General features: G+C 34.2%; 2 protein-coding genes across 7 annotated transcripts in view; one reads left to right on the top strand and one right to left on the bottom strand.

Moving 5' to 3' along the window:
- LOC126922039 (uncharacterized) overlaps positions 1 to 20,521 on the top strand; it is a 129,902-nt gene that overhangs the window by 70,427 nt on the left and 38,954 nt on the right. The gene's annotated exons all lie outside the window — the stretch shown is intronic.
- Positions 14,018 to 17,324, bottom strand: LOC126922202 (uncharacterized). Its single transcript, XM_050734568.1, has 2 exons — positions 16,634 to 17,324; positions 14,018 to 15,113 (listed from the first exon to the last, which is right to left on the bottom strand). Exons 1-2 carry the CDS (start codon positions 17,322 to 17,324, stop codon positions 14,437 to 14,439), a joined length of 1,368 nt encoding a protein of 455 aa, XP_050590525.1. The 3' UTR covers positions 14,018 to 14,436.

Raw genomic sequence — 20,521 nt, 5'->3', positions numbered from 1 at the left:
CCTAAGAACGATTCATTAAAACAAACTTGTACGATCGCAGTTTCTTTTCCAATTAATTCCACAAGGTTGCGTTCATCGTTTTGACGATTGATTGATACAGATACAAATCCGCTTTCTGCAAGATTATCCCGCTGTAATGTGCAACGTCCAGTAGAGAGTCGCTACAAACAGGGCGAGTCACTCAAAACGCTCGGAGTCAGCTTCCACGAACAGCCTTTCATGAACTCCGTAAATCCTCTCCAGACAATTAAGTTTGTGACTAATATCCGCGTACGTTCTCACAAGGGGCTACATTATCTGCTTTCCTGCCAGTTAAATTTACACGAATAATAATTCCATTTAAAACTTTCGAAATTTATTTTGTTACTTATGAAAAATATCTCACGAGAAAATACACCGTCTTTTAGATGCATTTACACATTTCAGAATTGTTGCAAATTAATTTAAATGTTACGACTGCTAGACCATGGATATTCACGCAAATTTATCCAATTTTTAATTTCCTATAAATACATAAAAATCCATGGTTTAGTTATTGATTTATTTTTCTTAGTTTGCATACACAGGCTCGCAAAACTAAGTACTTGGACGCCTGTATCCGTAGAAACTTTTCATGAATGTATTATGTGGTTTATACGAAATATTTTGAAGTTTGATTAGCATCGTTATGGGTATAGAAATGAAGAAGTATGTAGAATCGATGAATAATCGATCAAGGTTATAGAGGGGTGCACCGTTTACGCAAATGTTGGGAAAATGTAGTTCATGGGCGAAACGATAAGCCGTGGACTCGGTTGTTTCGCTCCAAACGACGAAACTCGATTTTCACGGCTTCCACTTTGTCCTCGGGATTTCATAAAATCTTCTATTAATGAAGCGTATCTATAGCGATAACGGCGTGTTTCATTGAAAGCATAATCTGACACGATTCAAGAGTTCACTCAACAAGGATCAAAAGTTTATTTCAAGGATACCACGATCGTATAAAATATTAGGTAAATTTAAGTTTCTTTGACAAGAGGAGTGTTTAGCAATATGTTATCACAAACTCATACAAAACTTTTCCGATAAGGTATTGCGCACACACCATCTATAATTTTTAATCGATCGCGTTCTTTCTGCGACTTTCACAAATATGTAGATCTTAGAAACCTACGCATCATTTCGAACGTCATTTCCACAAAGACAAAATTATAATTACTTAATCGTGTGTATAATAATTTAAACAAATAATCACATCTTATACGAAACCAAAAAGTGTTCAAATATTTGTGAACATGAGCGTCCACAAAAGTTTTCTATAATAAGCGTTCAAATACTTCCGTGACACACCGTATATGAATCTGATTTATACACTCTTGTCTGTCACATAAATTCTATCATTTCAACAGCAGGAATTTTCTATTTTCAGTCTCACTCTTTGAATCTCGTTGGTCGTAGCGACTATATCAAAAACCGATTTTCCCCGTAGATCGCATCTATTCTCGGATTTTGATGCAAACCAACCCGACTTTCGCCATGGCCATGGACTATATTCCGCAACAGAGTTTCGCAGTTAATCGTATTTATACAAGGACTTCTGTTTCCCTCATTTGCGTCTCGTTATTGGTGATAACATAACGCGGCACGACGCGATGCCGGACTACGTACGTTAAGGACGTTTCGATCCGATCAAGAAGCAGCCGCAAAAAACTTGATAAACCGCGGTCAAGGCTGTCGATCGCACGACAAATTATATCATCGTCACGGGAATACGTTTAGCTAGTCGCTGTCAGATATAATACGATGTAAGATGCTGTCGGCATAAACATATTACCAGTCAAACGTCTGGAATCAAACTTAAAGGACAGTCAAAGATAAAATTTTGTTATCTTAGAAGTCGTCAAAAATCTATCAAGGTACAGAAAATTATTATCGATATCTGTAGCATAAATTTTGAATTAATAATAAAATTAAGAAGATAAATTATCTATAAGTAAAATTGATAAAACGAGTTTTTAAATTTCTCCAATCTTTCCGCAAATACCTCGGTGTTTATGAACATACTAACCCATTCTCCTTAAATCTCCAATTAAACTGTTATAATATCATACTTGACATATTATATTAGTTAGTTGTTTAGTGCAATACTTCGCCTGCTTTTGTCTTTTAAACATAATTTTACCCTGCGATCCGAAATAGTACCGAACATTGTGCAAATATTTGTAATGGTGTATGTGTTCGTAAAACATTAATTACTGAGATATTTTTCAAATAAACGACACGATGGCTAACAGAAGGGAAAATAAATAGGAAGGAAAAAGTTCGACGTAATATGCTGATGCTTGAAATAAAGTTGTGAATAGGGCGGTGAACAAAAATATTATTTCATCGGGATATAAAGAACTGTTGAATATTTTGTTGCACTGAATGAAATAGAAGTATAACGAAAGCAATAAAAAATGCATTATTTTTTTAATAGAATAATATTTGCAAGTGAAAATTCTGCGCTGCGTAGAGGAACAAAGTTTAGTCAATTTTAATGAGGCAAGAAATCATAAAAAACCGCCGCATCGAGGATCAAAGGCGATAATGATACTTCACTGAATATGCATAATACATTTCACTTCTGTAAACTGTAGCATATGGAGAGAAACGTAGTATCATCGATGCCAAACAATATTTTACATCGACGAAAGAACATTTCGGAAATTAATGCTGAATGAAGGACCACTCGTGTTGATGTCCAATATGAATTTTTAAACTTTGCATTTTACTATGTCTATTAATAATCACATCGGAAAGAGATACGTAATCAATCTTCCTGATTGCATGTTGTATCGGAGACGTGAAACATTGAACAATCACACACTGAACTTATTTATTACGCATAATATTTTCTCGATCTAGAATAATGTAAATCCAGAATCTAGAATAGAGATACATTTCAATTAAATAAACACTCTTTATACGTTCTTCGTTTTAAAAATTTTTCTGAAATTCTAGGAAGCTCGTGATTAAAAAATTTTCCTAATAAAAAAGGAAGAAATGTATGTTATTTGAAAGCAGGAAATCACTTATCGAATTAATATACTTTTTTTATTGCAAATTTACTAATAACTACATAAAACTACTATGGAAGAAATAATATTATTAAGAAAAAAAATAAATAATATTAATATTAAAACATATTAGAAATATTAGCGAAAACATTACATTCTACTCTTTAAGTGTTACTTTCGAACTCAAATTCGAAGAAACCTGCTATTAGAAAATCAAGGAAATCTAAGAAGTTTAAAGACTTACTTTCGAAGACAACTTACTTTTTTGATAAATTTAGAGGCACAGCTATATAACACACCATGGAAAAAGGGCGCATTGTTATATAAAAGGGAAAAGTTTCGTTGGTAATCACCGTCCATCAGAAGCAGGATGAAAAATAGGGATACTGTTCGGAAGAGAGATCCTGCCAGATGGTAGAGACGATTTGGAACGGCGCCAAATCTGTGATGTTCCTTACACAACGATAGCTAGCGGAACAAGTGGCACAAGTAACACATTCATGCAAGAAATACGTCTGTGCAGGTGCCGAATTATTCAACTGCCCACACGTTCTCTCTCCCTTTCTCTCTATAATGAAAAGTTCGTTTTCGAAGTATGAAAATGTGCCGAGCAGCCTGCAAGCGATCGATAATAGCAATCCTTCCTCGATATCTGTTCTTCGCTTCATCTAAGAACCATTAATAATATCGTACCAAAATACTATTTCCTTTAGGGAATCGATTTTTACCGATGAATATAATATATTATGATTTTAATGCAGCGATAAATGCGTTACTCGATATATCGCAAGTTTTTTTTTTTTAATACTTCAATTGAATCTATAAATGCCAAAGTTTAACTGACATAGCAAGGTAAGATTATTTGGGCCACCTAAGTTACAATGTCTTAAAATTCAATCTTGAACTTTGCATAGAATAACTGAACTTGTATATTACGAGCAAGCTGCGGATCTTTATGCAAATTTATATTCTTCAGAATCTTTCACTTTTCAAGAAGTTACTTTTTGAGAACACTTCGTTTCTTTTAAGAAGACTTCCGCTAGGTCAGAAAAATTTCACGTAATGCAATATTAAATCATTCAAAGATATTGAACTTAAATAAAAATTTAAAAATATGAGTATCGTTTGGCAAATTCGTGGTATTTTTATTGAACCCAAGGAATTAGATCGTGTTATTTTAGTCTTCCCGCTCTTCTTACTGGCAATTCGACGGTATCAATCTTCATTAAGACGTTAAGTCTACCAGGGAAAGAGGAGACGGTATTAGAAACGAAGGGTCGATCGATGTTATCACGAGTCAGGCTTATTGGTATCAATCCAAAAACTGTTTGAAATAAGAACGTTCTTCCTATTCCGGAGTTTTCTCTTCTTTCACTCGTTTATCTTCGGATATCGTCTCGCGCTGTGCAAATGTCAAGGCTCTTATATTGAAACTTAATTATCCGATGGACGTATTGAATTTCCGTATCGTGTCTCCAATATTTCCGTCATGATCCACCACCCGAAACCTTCAGTAGGGAGCTCGTCGATCAACGTTTTGTTCATACTTCAATTCATTCAAGTTTCTAATTCTGATGTCATTGGAAAGTCTACTTTAATCACTGTGATAAATTGACAAAATTGATATGACATGATCGTAATCGTTGGTGCTCTAAGTAAATGTCAGACGAAATCATGTTATATTCATGAAAAATACGCGTAGATATTTAATTTGCAATCTCTACCTTTTTCAATCAAAATCAGTCACACGTTTCAATGAAGATTTTCGAGTTATCGAGTTTGTTGAAACTTCAGACAGTAATAGATTTCGTCACTTTTTCTATAAAAATACTTCGTTATAAGATCTAATATTTGTTTTTCAAAATATTCATGATTATTCAATAATTCTAATTTGTAATTTTTTATAGTAATTTTGCAAATTTGCAACTATGCATTTTGGGGAGATTTAGATGATTTTTGATAAAGTATATCGTAAAATTGTTACAATATTAGCATAATAATTTGTCATATAATAAAATTAGTAAACTGACTAATTGTCAGTTATTTTGATAAAATTTTATTAATAATATTGATTAATCTGTACAAAAGATCCTGGTCATTTAATTAAGAAGAATGTTAGTACATATTAGATATCTGAATAATGAAAATCTTAATTACCTGGAATAACAAAAGAAGTCACATCATATTGCTTACATTGACGTGGGACAAATATTAGAACACCATAATACGAAGGTCATCTTCTATTGAAATCGAGTCTTCTGCGTAGGCGGGACTCCCGATCTTATACCTATGTGTACGTCATTCTGTTTACTAGTCGCTGCCACCCTTAATCTCAGTTCGGTAGAGTTCACAGTGCTGCTTCAATGCGCGCAAGCTTTTTCGTAAAGAAATTAGACACGGTAGATAAGGATAGCCTAGTCGATTTATTAATAGCGGAAATATTTACTATACTCAAGATTGCATGGAATATTTTTGAACATTGAATGAACAAAACAAATCTCCGTTTACTGCGTATGATATTACAGAAATATCATTTAACGTGAAAATTATATTGAAACTATATTTCAAGTAATTAAAAAGATTTGTGAATAAACACTGTGTATTTGAAACTAGTTTCCAATAAAATTAAAAAACTCGTGAAACTCTTCTGTATTAGTAATAATTTTACATTGACAAGAAATCTATGAGAAAAGTGATTCTTTGAAAATATATCTCGAAATTTTACTTACAGAATTAATTTAATATTGATGAGTAGACTGTGAAATTTTATACATCGATGAAAAAGTTAAACATGAAGAAATACACACAATACGTGGAAGTATATGTACAAAATATTTGAAGTATAATACTTTTTATGATATTATCCAGCTTTAGCTGTATTCATGATAATATTATAGATTTACATAAACATCCACTGTCTAATAATGATCTTTCATGGGAAGATTTCGTTTATCGGCGAAGGAATCCTAATTGAGCCACTTTGATCCTATAATAGTTTTCTTCCTAATCCTGAATGTCACTAATCACGACTGTTTACTACAGGAGTGACGTAGAAATCTCTGATCCATATAGATACGCACACACAATTAGAATGGTATCTCGTTGTTATATCGTAATTGAACAACCCAGTTACATGGATGATGACCTATTTAAATCTATAAGTGGGTTTACCTCAGAAAGTCGATTAAATTGAAAAAGTCAAACATGCAGGAGTTGAGGTAATTTGTGGTAGGAATTTCTATAGAAATTGGCGTACCGAGATATTGATCATTCTGCAACGTATACAGAAGAATACAGTGAGGTGAATTCAACGGCAATCTACATCGGAATATTCAAATATGTTTAGATGTTTTCTCCGGGTCTGGATTTCAAATTTATCTTTCTTTAACTTTAATTACTTATAAATAATTTCACTATTAATCAACTTTAAAATATCACTAATAATATCAAAATTTAAAACACTATTAACCCTGCTGTCTTTTGGATCATTTTTAAGTCGTTATTGCGTGATATGTGTCATTTCTCGTTTCAATTGTATGCTAGAATTTTATTAAAACACTTAAAAATCTTTTCCTCAATTGGAACTAAAGTGAAAAAATTAGTTAATAGTTATATAAAAAATTATATAAAATTATATAAAAAATTAGTTAATAGTTAAGTACTCTTAATGTTAACTTTAAGATATTATTCTTCCATTAAAATGTGGGCATAGATAAAAATAATAACAAGTGTATAGTAGAAAGCATGATTGATTCACCAATCGATAGTGGCCCACGAGAAAGAGAGAGAGAGAGAGAAATTCTGATAACTGTATCTCTACAATATCCAAGACCATCTACATATTAAAATAGGTCAGCTTACGTAATAGAAACATAAATATCGGCGAATTCAACCAAAAACGTCTCAACGTTATTTTTGATTCAAAATTTTCCGGCACCTCTTTGAGCTTCATTCGAAGCAAATTATTTTCCTTCCGATGCAAAATATTCATTGGAATATCCCAGTTTTTAACCAAGTACAGCCCAAGTTGAGATAGAAAGAACGTAATCAATTTACGGGGTATAATCCATCGGAAGTCCCTGTACACATCTATCGGACCCGTGAACGTATCAAGAATTAATTTCAACGAGGCAGTCTGTCGATCAAACCCATCGCACGGGAAGCTGACGCAATTATCACGAGACGTGTTCGAACGATTAGGAAAGCCCCGAAAATTGAACAACCAGCCACGTGACAACATGGCCGGGATCCGTGTTCGCCTACACGGGGATCGGTGATCCGCAATTAGGCGGAGGACACCACGATACGGGCTTGATTATCATCATCGATCGACTCGTCATAACATGTACGTCGATTACAGTTAAACAGTTGTGTTAACGTCAACTGTCGCGTTAAATGTACTCGTTTCTGTCACTGGTACTTCTACTTGAAAATACTATTGTAAGAATCTTTTTCCAGTTTTCTGAAATTTTCTACGTAAGCAAATGGAGGAGAACTTTATACAATTATAAAATCTAGGCAAAAAAAAAAAGGTATTAGATCGATTCTTGAAATTACATTTCATTCCATAATATCAAAGAATCAGAATTCAATTAAAAAGCTTCCGAATGAAATATCTCTTAACAAGTCGACGTTTTTCCAGAACGAACGAAACGATAATGGATATATTCGATACTTTTCCTGCCAACATTTGAAGAACAGGATTTTTTAGTGGATAAATTTCATGGGTGGAAGCTCCTTTTATTAGAAACTCGTTGCCATTACCATCGAATGAGTAAGATTTGTATAAATTTAAAATTTAAAATAGAAGGTGAACATATTGATGAATAATGCATATGAAAAATACACCGTTACTAAGGAGGAAGCTTATCGATTCAGAAAAATTGAGGATTTATAATTTATAAGTAATCCTAAAATATGATTTAAAAAATGCATTGTTTAAAATTCCAAACGTATACAACAATAAAAGATTAGAAGTATGTATTTAAAATTCCAAATTACCTGGCGAAGAGTATATTTTTGGCAACTTACGAAGTCAATGAGTAGCACCTTTTAGCGTGATGTCACGACATTTATCGAGCCACCATTTTTAGATACTGTGGTATCATGGACTGACAACACGCTACGTGAGAGATAAATTGTTATTACGGACTCTCCCTATTACACTAAAGTAACACATATGAAATTAATGAACTTTTACTAAATAATGAAATTATTATATATATGAACGTGTACGTGAACGTCTAATAAAAAATTAAATTATTATACAGATATATGAACGTGTGTATGAATTTTTATCTTGAATTTTGAATATGGTGTCATTATTATTCATTGCGGTCTGTAAAAAACTTATACAGAAGATATTATACAGAAAAAAAAGAATAGAGATCTCTTGAAGAAAAGAAAGTCTAATTTCAATTAAACTTTTCACTTTCGCTGCGAATTTTTTATACACTTCTCGATAATTAACTCTGTCAGATAACCTGTATTTTTAACTGGTAAATTTTTGGTCGACGATGTGATAAATAACGAAGCCTTCCCCGTTCCATTATTTATGAGTGTTGATCCAAAAGCAACATGAAATGGATCGATGATAAATAACACACTAATAATAAACAGCAGATATAGGTACAGTCTCATGTAACTAAGCTTGCTTGTGTTTATGTTAAATTCTAATTTATTGGAGCCTGATTCATAGCCTGTATTGAACAACGTGCACGGAATTCCAAGGATTCAGTACTGAATATCGAGGTTAAGCGAAATTGTATCCTTGGAGAGTAAGGCATGATCTTCCATATAGTTTAATAAAATATCTATCTCGTTAAACGTAGTACATAGATAATTAACGAAAGAAATTTCATTTTTTTCCTGACCGTCTCGCTAACAGGAGAAAACATAAGAACGTAATTTTAAGGTGATGCCACCTTATTATTAATTAAAGTGTTAACATTCTCGTGTTTTATAGCTGATAATTTGTAATATCTTTCTTTTTTAATCTTCAATTTAAAACTAATCTTTATAATGCAGCTTCCGTTACAAAATTTATTATCCAACCAGGCTATCTAATAAACTTTCCAAGAATTTTTCTGTCGTAAGTTACACCTTTGCCCTCGCTTCTATCTAAAACGGATATTCGTGTAATCTTTGAATACTTCTTGGGTATCTTCCAATCATTCAAAACAAATAATCACATCATTCCATTATCACGCATAAGCGGTATAAATACTTTATTGGTATAAATATTTATTGTCAAATAAATTGCATTAAAGCGCGTTTTGTATCGATGAACCCGATCAAACAATCAAAATATTATAGAAATTCATATGAAGGAATCTTATGAACTTATCTTTACCATTCTAAAGAATTAGGAATACCAATAAAACATGAAAAAGAATAATATTTCTCGAAAATTCCTTACTACCATGCCGTAGGGCTGAAATAAAATAAAATTATCAAAAGAGATATCCTTTTGAATTAATCACTTTTCTAATATATTGTATGATTTCGTAAATATTCAGGATAATATACAGATTCCTTCGAAAGAGTATTTTCTTTGCTATTTTCTTAATTTATCGTATTCTTCCTGAAATTTATAAATAATTTCTACAAATATTTGCATCCTTATCACGTATAAATGTAAAATTGTGATGGATTAATCGTTTTCTTAATAGTGTAAATTTTTGATATCAATTTGTATTAGCATTATATTTTTAATATCCATTGATTTAATGGCAATTTATATACATATTTAATAATAAATATATCTTATATTAAATTAGGAAATATCCTAATACTTATGGTCAAGTGTGTAACTTCTCCTCAGTAACGAATTCTTCGTCCGAGAAATTTCTTACAAATCTTCCAAGTTCCTCTTTCATTTCTTTTTCTTTAGAAAAACACAACGAATGGACAGGTGGAAAATTGATGGGCGAATCCAGTTGTAAGAACGAAGGTAAGGGAGCGTATAAACGATCGATTACCGCCTTTTCTCCGTTCGTATTTTCATTTCAACCTTGAAAACGATTCGTTAGGCTGTCCGACTCTCCAAAAGAATCTATTGCTGGACAGATCTAACCGAGGAGAGAGCACACTACGTCATGGTCGATTGATATTCTTCTCCGTGAATCGTGCGGGGGTAGATTGAATAATCCTTTTGCTGCCTCGTAAACAAGTCTCCTCGAATGGTTTCTCGAAATCGATCGAACATGACGCCGGAATTTTACTAACGACGAACGCGAATTCATAACTTTAAAATGTTGTCCACGTGATATCAACAACGAAATCATTTTTTGCTTTCGCAAACAAAATCATACGTGTTGGTTCCCACAATCCTCTAATGTAAATTCCGTGGAAATTACTTTGTATGAATTAGAACCAAGTAACAATCGTTAAAGGTTTTAACAATTTAACAATTCAGGTCTAATTGTTTTTAACTTTCCTCACGTTCTTTAAATGCCCTAATATCTCTGAACGAGTATCTATCCAATAGTCGAAGAGATAAAAAAAAAGTTAACACTTTCAAGTTTGATGGCACTAACGTGTTGTCAAGTACAGGCCAGATTTCAGTGTCCGGTGACATCATACATTGAAGTTACGAGCAAGTCGATCCTTTACGTAAAATTTACGAATTTGAAATTTTTTACCACCGGTAACACAGTGAAGCAACAGTGAAATAAAACACCGATTACTAAACACCGGTTAAAGTGACTAGTAAATTTCTGCGGGCGGCAAAGGAGAAAAACAAGCGAACTATACATACGTGGAGGAGGTCATGCTCATCTAGTGTTCGCCGTTGCAAACATACCAGCCAACGATAATTACGCGGAAAGGGGAAAAAACGTTGATGTTTTGCTATCGGAGAATCGACATTGCGTGAACAGTACCGAGGGAGAGATCATTGCGATAGAAAACACGAGTTCTTGTTAAGACTCGTTCTTCTTGCAACGACCACGCTAATCGTTCCGTCGATCCCTCGTGAACCGTGTTGACTTTGTTGATTAAGTGAATTTCTCCGCTCTTCGACGAGCCTTCCGCGCAACAACCAAGCTCAAGGTCCCGCCACGATAGATTGCAATTAATTCCTTACCATGCATTGGTCCTCCTTAGACTTCTAGAGGTACTTTTACGATCGATAAAGAAGGGTGAAAGAAGGTCCATCTGGTAGCTTGTGACGTGAGGGTATAATCGGCTCGATAAATATTCGAAGACAAATGTGAAAAAAATATATTGCAGTTAGCTCGCAATTGAATGATTTGATAAGCAGCGAGTATCTTAGATAAGAATTAAGGGAGCTTAGCAAAGTTGTGGCTGATTAGACGGACTAGTAAATCTAAGGATTATGGAAGATACGAAGGATTCCATGGAATGTTAACGTCACGGAGAATTCGGAAAATCTGGGGTGATCAAAAGATTTTAGAGACTTCGAAGGTTTAAGAATACCGTAGATTCTAGAATTCGATGATATTCGAGGACTTTGAATGGATTGAGGATATTGAAAAGCACTGAAAACTGCAAAGAATTCAGGGATATTTAAAATTTCAAAGAATTCGGAGGGTTGAAAAGAGTTTAAAGGTTTCAAAAGAGGATGTTGAAAAATATTAATGCATTTGAAAGATCAAAGGATAATCTTACTGGTTTTAAATAATTAAGAGAATTAAAAATTTTAAAAGGTTCTCGATAGTTTCAAAGTATTTCAGTAGTTGCAAGAGAACCGAATATCAGTGCGCGAAATTACTGTGTTATCACAATTTTTCTGTAGTTTATTATAAATGAGAAACTTAATGAAATTGCGGTATAAGTGCGCTTTTTTAAAACTAGATAAGTACAAAATAAGATCCGTATCTAGAGACTTTAAAGATTATGATATGTAGATTTCTGTATCAGAATTTAACTTCAGCTACTTTCCTTAAATTAAAGATTCTATCTTTGAGACTTTATCAAATATCGGTTGATCATAACATTAACACTACACAATCTACAGCGTTGTTACTATTTTACTATCTTTTATAATTTTATTCTAGGCCATAAAAACATATACATGTGGGGTGGCAAATTGGAATTATTAGTGAAAATCTTACTTTCAAAAAGATGTAGACGTATTAACTTACTTCATATATTCTAATGAAATAAAAAATTTCACTATCTCGGGCCATTTTTACGGCGATGCATCATGATTTTAAAGGAGTATTATCTCTAAATAAAGAGAAATATCGAGCTGATTTGAGTCTGAAGAAAAGAAAGATGAAAGGAAAAGAAAAGAATCTTAAGGAAAGGCTTTGTATTTTGCAAAGAATTAACATTAACGGTAAATCGGAGTGAAAGATTCACCTTACTTGTCTTAAGAATAAAAAGATTTTATCAATTCAACTCTAAACAGTCTTTAAAGAATTCTAAAAACTTCTGATGGTCAAATAGATTAATTACCAATCAATTGGTAAAAAATAGAATATAACAACATGCAAAGAAAAGATTGACCTTGCTTTTCTTAAAAATGAGATATGTTTCTATTTACTTTACCACTGTCTCTAAAAAATTTCAACTTACTCCCACAATGTTTAAGTTTTATACTATCTGTTTTTTATTAATCAATTTAGTATTCATTTCGATTGCCAATAAATCAATGAAAAATAGAATGCAACATGGTAGAAAATTTCACGAATCAAGGTATTTTTGTAGAGGAAAATATAGGTTCCGTTACGTTAAGTTTCGCGTGCACGTGTTGCAAAATAAATGGACCGTCTTGGCAAAGAAACAAAACGAATCAGCTCCGTACGAGCGAGTTGGAGAGAATACTCCTAAACAACGATGTTGAACGATTCGTCGTGCAATGGTGCACGGAGCAATTTGGAAAATCAGATTTATTGGTGAATGGTGTTCGTCGACAACATGCGCGATGTTTCCCTTTCGTTCGATAAATTTGTCCCGCAACTTTGCTTCACAACCGAGCACAAATGCTAAACTCAATGAAATGCATTTTATGATAATGCATCTTGCAGATTGTGTAATATCGAAGAATTATTGTTCCGCGGGAACGAAGAAACGTGACGCAACATCCTGTGAACCTTCAAAAACTCGTTTCAAGGACAATTTGATATATGCAAACCGGTGGAATATCTCACAAAATCCTTCAAAATATATAGCGTCACGTTTTACGTCATACTTAATGAAAAGAGCGGATGCAATAACAGGAAACCAAATACTCTCAAAGAAGTAAAACAAGGATTTGTCGTGTTCTTACGCAAACAGACATATTTGTATTTCCTGCTTCGGACTTGTTTCGCTTCTATATATATCATAAAGTAGTTTATCACGCTCATTTCTGCGCCACTTATTCGTACTTAACATTGAATCTAATAATAGAAATAATTATGTTAACTATACTAATATCAAATGACCGATCTTTCATCAATATAATTAATCAAAGATTCAACTAATAAAATTAAAAATCGAGCAATGAATACTATAACGAATCTCTCAGAATACGAGCCACTAACAATTCGATGAGGAATATTAAACAACCAATACCCTGACACACGAAGAATATCTCAAAAATTGGACGGAGATGCTTCATAGTCAAAATTTCATCCGAATCTTGATTAAAAACGATCTGCTGGTCTTCCTCGATCATTAATCGACTACTCAGTTTCTTTATCATCCCTGTTTCTCGATACTTCGTAATGAGTTGTCGAAGAGGCCTTCGATACATGTATCCTCTTCTTGCAAAGAAGAAAACTGGGAATCTGAAAACTGGTTTTGGTAGTGTATACATCCGAAGACTTCTGTTATTCCTGTAATCCCAGTTGATCCTGTCAACGGTGAAATGTTGCAACACGGCGAATCCATTCTTCTTGAATATATTACCAAGTGCTTCTTCGGGTCCAAGTACTTCGTATCTGTTACGAAAATATTTTTAGTATGTTTATTAGTATGACACGAAACGCAAAAGATTAACAATTGCTTTTTATTCAACATGCTAGAAACATTGGTAATATCCTAAAAATTTTAAAAATTTTCCGAAAGCTTAGAACAACTTAAAACAATAAAATCTTACACTTACATAACTCTTCAATCAATTTCGTCTACAAAATATAAAAAAGATATATTCACCTACTAAAGGAATCAAATAAGACCAAGCCAAGCGATATCGGAAATTGCAAAATTCGCTCGATAAATGAATGAAACTCTCAAAAGTCTTTTACGCGACAATAAATCAGTTGTAGAGCCGAGAATCTCGTTTCACGAATAGTATCCATCATCCAATTCCCAGTATTCGCTGTACCAGACACGCAATAAAAGAGGAATCCAGTTGAAACGCACTTCGAATCGAAGAGCTTCCACGAGAATTGACTAGAACGAAATAGAGAGAGGAATTGGAAATTTACCGTGATCGGTAAGATTACCTTTTATACAAATCTATGATGAACTGATCATCGGAATTGTTGAAATAGGAGCGTACGACGCCTGGTCCGCTGAGTGGTTGACCAGAGTCACGTACTTGCTCGAGATTCTGCAGCAGATCCTCGGTGTCGACTTGAGCCAGCGAGCTGGTAAACGTGCTGTTATAAGTGATGCTCAAATAAAGGGAGAAGATCATCCACAAAAGCAGCACCAGCCGCAAACCAAGGTTTCTTGGCAACGTGATGCTTTGAGACAACGAGATCGCCCAAACATGTGCAAATTTCACCTGTTCTTTGATCAAACCCATGCTCGACAATTTTTTCAGCACGATCAATAGAAGAATGTAAACAATGAATACAAGGAACACGCTGATCCAAACGAAATAATGAAACGGCATTACTAGCTTTAAAATGTCGTTCTCAATAGTTCTAATGCGAACCAAACTGGCAAGCACCATATCACGGAACATATACCAGCAGATGACTTCGACGTTGTCTAAGATTTGTAGATCTTCGGGTTTCGGCCCTGCTATCATATCTATGTCACGGTTCATGAGCTTTTCGAAGACATCGGGCCAAGATATGTTTACTTCTGTGCTGGAGTCGACGGTCAGGTTGTAGTACTTCCCGAAGTCTTCGATGAGGAGAGCGCCTACTGCTTGCAGTGTTTCGTTACCTGTTGTGGCGATTTAGTGATATATTGTCTATAATTTAAATGGAAAACGATAAATAAACATTTGTAAAATATTTAAATGTGCCAAAGTATATAAAATACTTGTGATATACAAACATATCTAAAATATTCAAAGCAAAATACTCATAAAATTTAGAGCGTGAAATAAATTTCTATTTAGATCGTATTTCTTTCACTGTTCAGGGAAAAAGAATTTGCATAAACATATCTCTGAGCTAATAACCAAGCTAATAATAAAAGAAGCATGATTGTATAGAATACTCAAGGTTGGTTTCATTTATAAGACCAATATTATCAAGCAGTTCCCAAATTCAATTAATATTCAGGTAATTCAGGTAACAATTAATCATGTTAATCTGAACGACGCTTCAGATGCTGCATCGCTTTCCAACATGTAACACGTTTCTATCAATAAAAATTTAATTAAAAGCTTCGTTGATCTGACGAAATGTGACTACTGAAGCCATGAATTGTATCACTGCGAAATAGAAGATTTCGATTTAATGATGTTTTACGTGTACCTTTTTCTCTACAAATTTTCGAAATTTTCCTATAAATTTTCTGTTCTCTATTCTTCCATTTCATTGGACACGAGTGTGATGGATGTTGAAAGCGTATGTGATTGAAAAACGATCGCTGCAAGGTCGCTCCCTTGGCAATGAAACCAACAGCTTTGTTGCGAGCTAGCAACAACGAAGCATATACTCGTTTAAGTGATTTATCACGATTCTCGAGGAACTCGGAGCGAAATACGTCAATTATTTCGCGAAACGCCGGACTATTAAATATTTATCGCGGTGACTTGACGGTATTCTTGTCGCGACGAATTAATTACATCGATTAACGTTTCCTTGACGATGAGAGAGAAAGACAGCGATAAGTGAATTTTAATATTTTAATATTCCCAAGGCTATTGATTGCAGTTTATGATATTTTTAGTGCGTAGATTACTGCGCAGTTCATATGAATTATTATAATAATTATTACCGTGTAATGTATAAAATAGCAATATTGTTGTTATATTGATTTTTGTTTGTACACTTAAAATATGTATTAAAAGCGAAGTGGTTTCCATGATGATTTCCAATTTCTAAAATGATTTTTATATTGTTCTTTACCTTCTGCAGGTAGTTCTTTTAACAAAATTTCAAATGCATTGAGACCACTATTTCCAACATTTCACTCCCTTTTCTAAATTAACTGTCTTCTTAATACCATTTTTCAACATTTCTAACAATTTCTCTCATTATAGCAAACATCCCACTAAGCATCATTTCAAACATAAACTAAAAATAGCAGCTTTATTTCAAATGACTTGACAAATCTGAAACTCAACAGAATTTATTTTCCTCTCAACCGCTTCAAAAATATCCACGCTGCGTGATAGTTACTTCTACATCTCTCACGCTCCCCCGTGCCCAAGTAAAAATCCACATTCCATTGAACTCTTCAAACACTGTCCCTAGTGTGCGTGTCCAGACTAGCGAACACAGTTTGCTCACGTTTCAGTTTGAGCGTGTCCTCTCTGCGCCAGAAGCTCACTGTCGCATCCGTGACGATCGCGTATTTCATAGTGCAGCCACCGAGCGGGCAAAATCGACGAGAATCCACAGCGAATGCCGGAATCCGATCCACATCGTTCGTGACCGACGTACAGGATCCTACGGATCTCGATGTAATCTCGTCTTCCGTTGCGCTTGCACGAATAATCGTACCTGTGGCCGTGTCATCGAACATCAGAAATGCCACGTCCCGATAGCCGGCGTTCAACAAATCTTTCGCGAATAAATGCACCTCTTCCCTCACGTTCCTCGTAACGAACAGATATTGTAGAGTGCGTAGATTCTTTTTTCCATATAGAAATATTCTACGCGAATTAATAAATTTACCGTGTTCGATCACGATGTAACCTTGTATGCGTTCATTTTTAACTAACGTGGCACGATCGACGACCAGAGTTGGCGCGTTTTCTACGCAGACTTTCGAGATCGCGTCCTCGAGATAGGTGGCAGGCACGACGTACAGCACATCGATTCGTCTCTCGGGATTGAACAAACGCTTCGCCGTCAGGCTCGTGCAGGAAACGATGGCTTCAGCGTTAGTGAAATTTCTCGCCTGAAAGAACCGATATTTGCCCTGCACAGCTGAGATAGCACTTGCTATCAACGTGACATGCACTAGACCGATATACATGGAGGACTGTTCTTTACATCTTCTTGATGGAAGCAAGACTAGAGGGATAACTTAAAAATGAGAAACCATGTGAGCGCGTAGAGGTATATATGGGAAGAGATTTTATCTGAAGACGACCTTGTCGTTGTTCGAAGTTTCGATTATGAAATTCACGCGAGTTGTTTCAAAAGTGTGTTTTCTTGGTTATTCGAGATTGTAGATTTTCGTTTCGCGTGATACGTTCGTTCGCTGTCACTGAAATCATGAGAAATGGCAGGTGTTCAGTTAGAAAATTGCGGAAGAAAATTGGAAAATGAGAATGGCTGAAGGTTGATGTTAAAATTTCATAAATCAGAGCAAGGATTTTTACGATCGGACAGGAATTTCATAGAAATTTCAGCGACGTGACATTACGCTTCCAAAGATTTTGTCTCTGAAATACCTTACGCAACGAGTTGTTTGATATAAAATGGAATGTATCGATTATTGTGACTCGATTGGTCAAAGATATTAAATACAGCAGAGTATTCTGAGATTTTAGTTCTACAGCCCACAATAGCATTTTAAATTAAAGTAGTTTAGCATTCTCTTTGACACTCGATTCTTTAACATTTTATTTCTGATATTAGAAAACGATAACGAGTATTATGGCGAAGGAATCAGTGTAATTTTAACGGCTCATATGATGATTGTTCGGAAGCGTGAATTGAACGTGTATATTCGATACTACGGTTCGTTCAAGCTTAAATTCGGCGATAACTGTACCGTAACATGTAAATACCGTACGTGAAAGCGGATATCAAATATATTTCAAGGAAGATTTCGATTCTAAAAACCAGTCACGTAACAGTGGTTGGGAAATTTCGAAAACTAAAATCGAGAATTTGACAAAAAGAGGAAAGAAAAATAAAAAGAATAAAAATATCGTAGACCACTACAGAATATTCGGACGATTGAAATCATTTTATTTATGTTTTATTGAGAGGCGCGCATAATTCTTCCTTACATTAATAACAAATACACATTCTTAATTAAAGATATTATCAATTAATCGATATCTGTATCTCGGTTTCTCTTTATCAATTTTTATTATATTAAAACACTTTTTCTTAAGTAATTTATGTAATTTACGTAATGAATCGTTAATATGTTTGAACTCGAGCAATCAGCGGCGAGATATCAGAACAAAAAGTCACCATAGTTACATGTAGCTATCCGTACCATTTGTTTTTCAACATACCGCTTCGAAATAGGATCGCATTTAAGTCTGCGGTTGTATCGCGTGCACGCGTGCAGTTCTGTGAAAGGCGCGAAATAGCCGCTCGTGTCGAATGTGAACCAACGGCATAAACGTCGAACTCTGTTTAAAATGAGAATCGTCCGTGACCCCGAGAATGTTGCAGAATTTGCACGACCCCGGGTGCAAGTGCAAGGTCAAGTGCAGTGGGCAATTTGCCAACCATGCAACGTAACCGTCTACTTCCTGGTCTGTTCAAAGCGTTGAAAAATTGTCTGTTCGATCGCGATCCAACTCGAAAATCATTTCAGAGCTGGAAGTCAAACTCCGCCCATGAAATGTTTAACATCAAGTGATTCAATAGATATACGTAGAGTGAGCAAGAAGAAACTACCACCTGAAAAACTCGTTATTTATCGAGTTTATCGAAAAAATGTTTGAGGTGAAATCTATTATATTTAAAGGGCTTGGGCAGGTGGGGACATTTTGATTTTTTAATATCATATTTTGTAAAATATTAAGAAAACCTTGAATTCTTTAAACGGTACCATACGTTTTTTATAATATTAATCAATCTAGCTGGGTATTCTCTGTAAAAAAGTATGAACCTATTTACACCGAAAAACTGTTGGTTTAGCTTTTAACTTAATTTGTTAAATTTAACGTATAACACAAAGGACAGAGACAATACCTCTTCGCGTATTTTTTTGTTTTTTGACCATTAAATTTGACAAATTTAAAATAAAATATCTGCTAAAATAATCGTTCTTCAGTATAAATAATATTACACTGAATGTTATTGGGTATATGTAATATTATAAAACATTTACAAATCTCAAATTCACCTTAATACCTCAAAAAATGTAAGGTATTAAAAAATTAAAATATTCTTATCTGATCAGGCTCCTTAGATACAATAAATTTCACTCCAAACATTTTCTGATAAAATCAATAGATAACGAGTTATTCCAGATGGTACATTTTACTGACTCGCTCTGCACATAGTATTGAGTTTGCCAGTTTACAAGTGTACACATAGGTATCGATAATTTTTTTCTACGTTCTCATTCTTATTGGATACAGTTTCCTTAATGAACTTTAACAGACCTAGACTTTTAAATATTCTATATTTGATGATTTGATGATTGATGATTGTAACATTGAACATTTGATGATTTGATGCTTGATGATTCTAACATCCTCCTATTATAATGTAATCAAAATTCGGAAAAACCTCAACTTCGCTTGAAACTTGAAAGTGTATTTCAGGTAAATAAAGTAAATAACACTCGTATATTTTTGAATAAATAATGTAAGAAGTTTCCAATTTCCAGAACTGAAGAAACTTGTTGGATCTACACGAGACTTAACGTGATTTATCGTTTCGTGTAATAACGAACCAACCATTCCCTTTGGTTTAATTCAAATCTGGAGCTTTTTTCTGATTGTTCGCTACTTTTTTCCGAAAGTACGTGAGAAGTACGCGAAGATGCAAGATTGACACATTCAAAGGTTTGATCATCATGTTAACCAAGCGGAGAGATGCGGGTTACTCTAGCATCAAACACGTGAAGTGGCTACAAGTTCGAGAAGTACGTTCCTCGAGCTGTGAGGTATTGATCCACGGTAGTTCGAGCGAAAGTTCTTCGAGAGTTTGCAAGATTCTTTGCTGACGTTTCTGCGTTACTGCATGTACGATTTCTCTTCCTCGTCGAGACGCTGCACGTTTAGAAGCTTCAGGTGTGGCACGAATTGGTCAACCCTTCGAGCAAGTTAGATATTCTTTTTACAAATGGATATATTTTATACAGGCGATACTCATTTTGCGTTGACATCGTTATGTTAATTTAAAAACAAAATAGATAATTTAATTTCTTAATTTTGTTTCTTGTGTGAAACCATAACATAAGTAATCAGAAATTTCAACTTGAATAAAGGAATAATATTTGTAATTATCGCTGTTTTGTACTTTTCAATTTAT

This window comes from Bombus affinis, chromosome 11 (genome assembly GCF_024516045.1).
Source record: "Bombus affinis isolate iyBomAffi1 chromosome 11, iyBomAffi1.2, whole genome shotgun sequence".
Classification (NCBI taxonomy): Eukaryota; Metazoa; Arthropoda; class Insecta; order Hymenoptera; family Apidae; genus Bombus; species Bombus affinis.
The sequence above is the reverse complement of the archived record's forward strand: the minus strand, read 5'-3'. Positions and strand labels throughout refer to the sequence as shown.

Bases quoted from the DNA above. Each gene is read 5' to 3' on its own strand.
- LOC126922202 (XM_050734568.1), bottom strand. From the start codon at position 17,324: ATGTATATCGGTCTAGTGCATGTCACGTTGATAGCAAGTGCTATCTCA. The intron at 15,114-16,633 runs GTGAGCAAACTG...TCGCCACAACAG, and splicing joins GGACACGCTCAAACTGAAAC to GTAACGAAACACTGCAAGCA.